The sequence below is a fragment of the Squalius cephalus genome, assembly GCF_949319135.1.
Source record: "Squalius cephalus genome assembly, chromosome: 14".
NCBI lineage: Eukaryota > Metazoa > Chordata > Actinopteri > Cypriniformes > Leuciscidae > Squalius > Squalius cephalus.
Genome location: NC_137135.1, coordinates 36,607,600 through 36,616,187, shown reverse-complemented (window position 1 = coordinate 36,616,187; position 8,588 = coordinate 36,607,600). Strand labels below are relative to the sequence as shown.

The following is an 8,588-nucleotide window of genomic DNA, read 5'->3' as shown; positions in this document are numbered from 1 at the left end:
CATTCATTACTATTATCAATGTTGAAAACAGCTGTGTAAACATTTTCAGGATCCTTTGATGGATAGAAAGTTCAAAAGATCAGTATTTATCTGAAATATAACCTTTTGTAACATTATAAATGTCTTTACTGTCACTTTTGATCAGTTTAATTCATCCTTGATGAATAAAAGTATTGATTTATTTTATTTCTTTCCCCACCAAAAAAATAAAATAAAAATTCTCACTGACCCCAAACTTTTGAACGGTAGTGTTTAATGTTACAAAAGCTTCTATTTCAGATAAATGCTGTTCTTTTGAACTTCATATTAATCAAAGAATCCTGAAATAAAAATGTAAATAAGTGTTTTCAGCATCATAAATAAACATCATAAATGTTTCTTGAGCATAAAATCATATTATAATGATTTCTGAAGGATCATGTGACACTGAAGACTGGAGTAATGATGCTGAAAATTCAAAAAAATCAAATAAATGCAGCTTTGATGAGCAGAACATAAAAAATCTTACCGATCCCAAACTTTTGACTGGTGGTGATATTGTACATTCCCTTAGATTTCCTTTCACACAATATGGAAGAACCATCAAAATCAATCACTGACACCAACAAAAAAACAGAAACTCACCTCGGCGTGTTGCGTTCTGGGCTGGCTAGCGTCGGACTCGATGGCGTACACGTCCAGCAAGTACAGATCCGAGCCTTGCTCCCGGTCCAGTTCGGCAGCCGTTTGGATCATCCCGGTGTGGCGTCCGATGGTGAACAGTCGGCCCGCGGCCTTCCCTCCGCTACGAACCGAAACTATAAAAAACTCCACCTTGGTGCCGGTGCCGCGAGGACTGGAGGCGTCCAGAGAGATAACGTTGGTTCCCGGCGGCTGGCCTTCCTTTAAATTGGTGATGTATTTGGGTTGGGAGAAAACCGGGCCATCGGTACCCTGAAGGAGTATCGTTAGCTCCGTACGTGAGGTTTTGCGATCCGTGCCGTGATCCGTAGCCGACACGGTTAAACTATAGATGAGCTTTGAGGGAACGAGCTGAGATGCTAATCTGATATCTCCACTGTAGCGATCCATTATAAACGTGTCTGAATCTCCTCTTACTAGTTCGTACTCCACCTCTCCGTTCGCCCCTTCGTCTGGATCAAAAGCGATCACAGTTGTCAGAATGGATCCGATCACGATGTTAGATTCTGCAACTAGTGCATTCTGGGAGATAAACGTCGGGATGTTGTCGTTTTGGTCCGTCACCCATATAGTGACGTTTTTAAGAGCGAAACGGCGAAACTCGGATGGCACGGCTTGGTCGGTGGCTTTGATTGTAAGCTCAAAAAGGTTCGAGAACTCTCTGTCGATGTTTTTATTCGTGTAGATAACGCCAGACGAAGGGTCTATGCTAAAGTGAGCACCCCTGGGTGTCTGCTGGACGATCGAGTACTCGAGCTCGCCGTTGATATCGGCGTCCGTGTCGTGAGCCGTTATAGTCATAACCGAGGTTGAGAGCGGGAGGTTTTCAGGGATTGACTTAAAAATGTCACCTGGTGTAAAAACAGGAGGGTTGTCGTTAAAATCCCTCACGTGGATTAACACCGGAATTGAGGAAGACTTAGACGGCCTTCCGTTATCTTTAGCCGTCACGTTGAGTTTGTAAAGGGACTGAGTTTCATAGTCAAGTTTCTTGACTAGGAAGATGCTGCCGGTGTTGGGACTGATGCTGAAAGTGCCGTGGTTGTTTGTAGCAGAAATGCTGTATGTGATTTCAGCGTTGGATCCCGAATCAGAGTCCGTGGCGGTTATCGAGGCGACTAGCTCTCCAATCCGCATGTTCTCCAGCACATCCACTGTGAGGGTTGATTTGGGAAATGACGGAGAGTTATCGTTGTCATCCAGAACGCTGATGCTCAGCACACAAGTGGATGACAGAGGCACAATCCCAGAGTCCTCAGCTATAATTTTAAGGGAGTAAAAGGGCGTCGACTCGAAGTCTAGTTTTCCCACTAGCGTAACCTGACCAGAGCTGCCATCAATGCTAAACTGTTTTTCCTCATTTCCCTCTATTATGTCATAGCGAACAAGTCCGTTTTTATTCTCATCCACATCTGAGGCAGAGACTCGGAGCAGTTGCGTCATATTCGGTGCGGATTCAGAGATTGAGCCCTGGTAAATGTCTTTGGTGAACTTCGGTGGGTTGTCGTTGATGTCTTGTATGTAGACTTGAACTTTAGCCTGGTCTTTGAGAGGCTTGGGAAGGCCTTGATCGGAAGAAACGACTGTGAAACTGAACACCGAAGCTCCTCTTTGTCTCATGAGAGATTCACGGTCAAACTGTAGCGTGCTAGTCAACACGCCCGTGATGGCGTTGAGCTCGAAATTCAACTGAGGCGTTTCAAAGGAGTAACGGACTTCGCAGTTCGGCCCGAAGTCTTTATCCTCAGCGAAAACACGCCCGACGAGAGATCCTCGTTCCCGCTCTTCCTCGAAGTGAAACACGTAATTAGTGCTGTTGAAAAGCGGACGATTGTCGTTGACGTCGTCGAGGAGAACCGTCACATTAACGCTCGCGCTCAGCGGCTCGACGGCTCTGTCTTTGGCCACCACTAATAAACTATACCGATCTTGTACTTCTCGATCCAAATCTGCTTTAATATACAACTGTCCATCGGGGAAAATCCCAAAAACGTCATTTGTGTTCCCGCTTGTGATGTCATACACAATTTCCCCATTGAGCCCAGAGTCTTTATCGCTGGCCTCCACTTTAAAAAAACGACTATTCACCGGCTCGGATTCCAAGATGGTGACTTCGTAGGAGAGCTGGTCGAACACTGGCGCGTTGTCGTTTACGTCGTACACGCTAATAGTGAGAATAAAGCTGGATGTGCGCTGAGGGACGCCGAGGTCAGAGGCCACGACCTCCAGCTGGTAGGAGCTGGTTGTGACCTCTAGGGGGCCGGTGAGAGAGATCAATCCATGCTTTTCGTGAATGTGAAACAAACCTTTAGGGTTTTGTTTGAGGCTGTACACGATCATGCCATTTGTGCCCTCATCCGGATCCGAAGCTTTCGCCTGGAATATATGAAGACCGGCGGCCCAGTTTTCAACAGCGCTAACGTGCTCGACAGCATGAATAAAACGAGGTGCGTTATCGTTTAAATCTTTCACTGTGATATTAACTACCGCTTCCCCTGTGACCTCCCCACTCCTAGCGACCACCGTTAGCTGGTAAAACGCCTGCTCTTCTCTGTCTATAACACCCGAAGCTATGATCTGCCCAGTGCCGCGTTTAACATCAAACAAACCGCGTTGGTCGCCCGAAGCGATTAAATAAGTGATATTAGTGTTCAGATCTACCGTTGTGGCCGATACAGTGCCAATAATGCTATCAATCGCCACATTTTCAAACATAACGAAGCTGTATTCGTTCTGACTGAACACGGGAGGGTTATCTTGCGTATCTATAACCGTGATGGTGACTATAGCGTGTGTGTGCGAACGCAACCCGCCTCCGTCGGTCGCCGAAACCTGCAGCTGATACGCGGTTTTTTCCTCTCTATCAAGTGGCACTAAAGTCGTGATTTTACCAGAGTTACTGTTAATGTGAAACTTGTAGGAGTCACCAGCAGTGATGGCGTATTTAACAGTGCCGTTGCGACCCAAATCAGGATCGGAAGCGGTTACAACACTCACGAATGAGCCGGACGGCTCGTTTTCTTTAACGTTAGCGAAATATTGCACGGGGTAAAACACCGGGCTGTTATCGTTAACATCTTTCAGTGTGATATTGACTTTGCAGTTGGAGTAAAGGGGAGGCGTTCCTGCATCTGTGGCTTTGATGTGCAGAAGATAAGAGCTTTCCTCTTCTCTATCTAACTCAGTTGCTGAACTCAAACGGCCTGAAATCGCATCTAATCTAAATTGATTCTGAACGCTAACAGGGGTTTCTGTATCAAACGAGAATCGGATCGTGCCGTTTGACCCGAGATCCGAATCCGTCGCGGACAACACCACAAGCTCGGATCCGACAGGGGAGTGTTCGACTAACGAAACGTGATATGTGTTTTGCGTAAAAGTAGGGATTTGATCGTTAACGTCTGTTATATTCACAATCAATTTGGTGTAGGAGATTCTCGGCTGCAGGCCTTGGTCTTTAGCGCTGATGTTTAGCACTATTTGAGAAGCTTTTTCTCTATCGAGTTCTGCCGCACTGGTCACCAAACCACTGTTCTCGCTGATGGCAAACCAACCCAAACTGTTTCCAGACACAAGTGAGTAACGGAGATTGGCGTTCTGCCCGGAGTCTCCATCTGTAGCCGAGACCCCTTTAATGTAACTGCCTTTGGGAATGTCTTCGCTTATGTCTACTTTATACACAGCTTCCTGAAATATAGGCGGATGGTCGTTAATATCATTCACAAATATGACCAAACTTGCAAAAGACGAGCGAGACACGGGCTTGCCGTTATCTGACACTGAAACAGTGAGGTTGTATGAGGAGATTCTCTCTCTGTCTAACACACTTGCTACTTTGATTAGACTCAGATTTGGGACGGGCGAACTGTGGACGTCAAAGTGTCTCTGCTCGTTTCCACCGAGTATCGAAACCGTGATATTACCGTTAGCGGTGGACGAGTCGGAATCAGAAACGGTCAATAACGCTACGACCGTCCCAACTTGTGCGTTTTCATCCACCGAGGCGAATTTGGACGTTGTAGGGAAGTAGCGGAATTTAACAACAGGGTCGTTGTCATTAACATCAAGCAATTTGATAGTGGCTTCAGACCTGACTGAGAGAGAGGGAATGCCGTTATCTACAGCATGGATGGTTAGGGAATACTCTTTCTTAGTCTCATAATCTAACCCGTCCTTTATAATAACAGTCCCGGCTTTGGGGTCAATCTGAAATGGAGTTCCTTCATCTAGAGAATATGTAATATCAGCATTCGCACCCTCATCCAAGTCTGTGGCTGATATCTGAAGCACACTGGAGCCAATGGCAGAGTCCTCAAACACACTGGTCTGGTACTGGTCCTGGTCAAACGCAGGCGGGTTGTCGTTTATATCCTGAATTGTGACGTTTACCTGCAGGTACCCGAACTTTTTAGGTTCTCCTTTGTCTTCAACCTGGATTAGGAGCTGATAGAAAGGCGTTATTTCTCTGTCAAGCCCTCCTGTGGACACGAGGTGCAGAAACGCGCCCTCACCGCTCGGGTTTACGGTGATATCCAGGCGAAATTTACGCTGATCGTTCCCGTTAATGATTCGGTAAGTCGTGTGATCCACTCCATTGGTCCCGATGTCTGAATCCGTCGCGGTGTCTAATATAACCTGACGCCCGTTGCTCGCGTCCTCTTTAAACGACACCACGATCGACGCGTCGGGAAACACGGGCGAGTTATCATTAATATCCAGAACCACGATGCGCACTTCAGTTGGGTAAGTCGGCTGACTGGATAAAACCACAACATTAATGATATTACTCGGCAAAACTTCTCGATCGATCACTGAGGACGTGTATATGACGCCCGTCGTGGCGTTGATGGAAAAAAGTTTGTGTTGTTCGCTGAATCTGTATGTGAAAGTGGGTTTGGTGTTGATAGTGCCCACATATGTGCCCACTGGCTGCTCTTCCAGAACCTCAAACTCCTGCCGAACTTGACTGGATAAAGAATAGCGCGATAAAGTCCATAAAACGAATAAAATGAGGTGCAAAGTGTCCATAGATGTACCTGAACGCGCCATGATCACAGATCCAGTCAGGGTTTCTCCAAGCCTGATACATTCAACTCACATTTGCATTGTATCCAGAAAAAGAAAAGAAAAGAAAGAAAAGATGAATATGTATCCAAATGTATCCGCGTTTGGTGTTTTAAACAAACTTAAGGTAGAGTTGAGTTCTCACTGTTGTAATTCCACAGGTTTAATCCTTCAAAAAATCCTTTTACGGGAGGAAAAAGAGTTCATTCGCATGCAGTAAAATCCTGTCAGAATTTCACCCTGTAGAACTCAACGCGTTCCTCTCATGATGATGAAGATGATGATGGAGTTTCCATTGTGAGGAGAAAGGAAAAGTTCGCCGTCAGTAAAATCCTCAGGTCTCACACTGCACCAGAGTTTTTCCTGAAGGAAATAAAGGAGCTCTAATATTATCCCTGTGATTCTGATACGGGATGTCCCGCGGAATAACGGTGACCAAACTTCACTTTACTGCCCTGACAGAGAACAAAAGCCCGAGTTGCGAAAGTGCCCGCCCTCCTGTCCTGCTATTGGCTCTCTGTGTGAGACCCCGCCCCTCTCTGGCTCCCCTTTCTATTGTAAAGTCATCGCCTCGGCTGCTGATTGGACGAGGAGGATGTCAATCATCGCATGGACTGAATATTACAAGCGAGTTGCGCTCCAGGTATTGGATGTACCGTTATGTGCCCACAATAACATTCCCAACTTAACTTATAAACTTATAACTCTCCAATAAATACATTTATAGATTTGGTAAAACTTTAAAATAAGGTTCATTAGTAAACAACATTAATTATTATGAACTGATAATGAACTACATGTATTAATATTTATTTCAACATTTACTAATACATTATTAAATATTGTTAACATTAGTTAATGCACTGTGAACTAACATGAACAAACAATGAATGACTGTATTTTTGTTAACAAAGATTAACAAAAACAGTAACAAATGGTTATGTTCATGTTAGTTTAAACATTAACTGATGTTGTAAAGTATTTTAAAAAATGTTTAGCAAATGCTTGTAAATGTTGCTTTTATTTTATTTGATCACAATGATTTTTCCCCCCAATAACTTTATATTTAAAGAACGTTTTTGGTGCTGAAAATCACAAGCTTTATTTTTTTCATATTAGAGTTTCTCATGCTCGGTTGGGAAATGAGCTCTATTAGTTTATTAAGTTACAAACACAATCAGAAGCAACAGTTCCTCAATGAAGCGTCCCTGTAGTTCGAGATTCAGCAGCGCATGGCGCCATCTAGCGGTCAGATACAGCAGTCTAGAGTTTAACACATGAAGCCTAATCAAGCATGCAGGGGTCAAAATATCCTTTCTTTATTAACTGCTAATATAAAGCTTCTTATCTGAGTGGAAATGAAATGTCCAGCAGATCCGGTTCTCGGACACCATCAGACAGTAAATCGGATTATCCGCCTGGATTTGCCCTCGTTCCACTAATCTCCCTGCGTTCAGTCCTGTATCGTTATTCTGTTTGTGCTGATCTTTTAATTGGGCCCGATGCCTTGATGTTTCTTTCTTCTTTAATTAAAAACGTCTGCTGGGTCTGATGAGGCTAATTTTAGCCTATTAATGCAGCATTCATGTTCCACTGACCTACTTGAAGAACAAACAAGTACACAAATGCACCAGGAAGCGTTCGAGACTTTATTGATTCATTGACTAACTGATTTAAAATAGAAATTATGCCTGCTTTTGGGAAAAAAACTAAAATCTCACCATGCAAACATACGCAAGAACTGCATCAGTTCAGTGTTCTGTTGCTTTCAAACATCTATAGTTCAAAACTGCACTTGTTTCAACCCAAATCTGGATCTAATACGGAAAACCCAGCCCTTGGGTTACATTTCTAACAACCCTGCATTTTTTAGAGTTTGCCTTAGTAAATTAATTTTGTGAAGTCTGTCCTTCAAAATAAAACTTTACAATAAGGCCCCGTTGGTTAAAGACATTTAATGCATTAGTTAGCAATATACATTATATACAGTGAACAAAAATACAACTGTTTATTGTTGGTTCACAATCAGCTCCATTATATAATTATGTTAACAGATTGATAGTGTAGTTAATGTAAAGTGCATCCATAAAACATCACTATCATCATATTTTAATAATATCTTTTTTATTGAACCAATAGAGAAAATAATAAAACATGTGTAAGATATCATGTGTTTTTGAGTTGTAATGTGACATAGTTATTAAATATAACATTTTCTGGCTAAAACAGTGATTTTTGTGTTACTTTTTTACAGTTTTGTTGTTTCATGATTTTTTTTTTGTGCTTTGCATTGCTGAAAATAGGCTGTTTAATGATTTCTTTATGAAAAATTACTCTACGCTGCAAAAAAAAGTTGTTTTCTATTAAAAAAATCTAAAAATTAAATCACAATACATTTACTTGAGACGCAAAATGACTGTTAAGATATTAGGTCATGAAGTGAGTTTTTCCTTAAAACAAGAACAAATATCTGCTAATTGAGTCAGAAAAATAATCTTAATTCAAAGAGAAACAAGATGATTGTTCTCTGACTCCATTGGCAGATATTTGTTCTTGTTTTAAACACAAACTCACTTTATTTTGATGTATTTTAATGCATAGACTTAATATAGTTATTCATTTTGCTTATCCAGTAAATGTTTCTTGATTTAAGAATGTTTAGATATTTCTGCTGGAAAATGAGACAGAAATATAATTTTTATGTGTGTGTGTGTGTGTGTGTGTGTGTGTGTGTGTGTGTGTGTGTGTGTGTGTGTGTGTGTGTGGTGACAACATGCCCCGGTTTATTTAAACACGTCTGATCACTCAGTGAACTGAGACACACACACACACACACACGCTGA

The 8,588-nt window shown here is 42.6% G+C and overlaps 1 protein-coding gene across 1 annotated transcript in view; it reads right to left on the bottom strand.

The window, feature by feature from the left end:
* fat4 (FAT atypical cadherin 4) overlaps positions 1–6,158 on the bottom strand; it is a 97,642-nt gene extending 91,484 nt beyond the window's left edge. Inside the window, exon 1 of the mRNA XM_079892261.1 lies at positions 625–6,158. Within this exon, the coding sequence (XP_079748387.1) occupies positions 625–5,730 (5,106 nt within the window). The 5' untranslated portion in view covers positions 5,731–6,158. The remainder of the gene's footprint in view (positions 1–624) is intronic.
* Between the last annotated feature and the right edge of the window lie 2,430 nt (positions 6,159–8,588).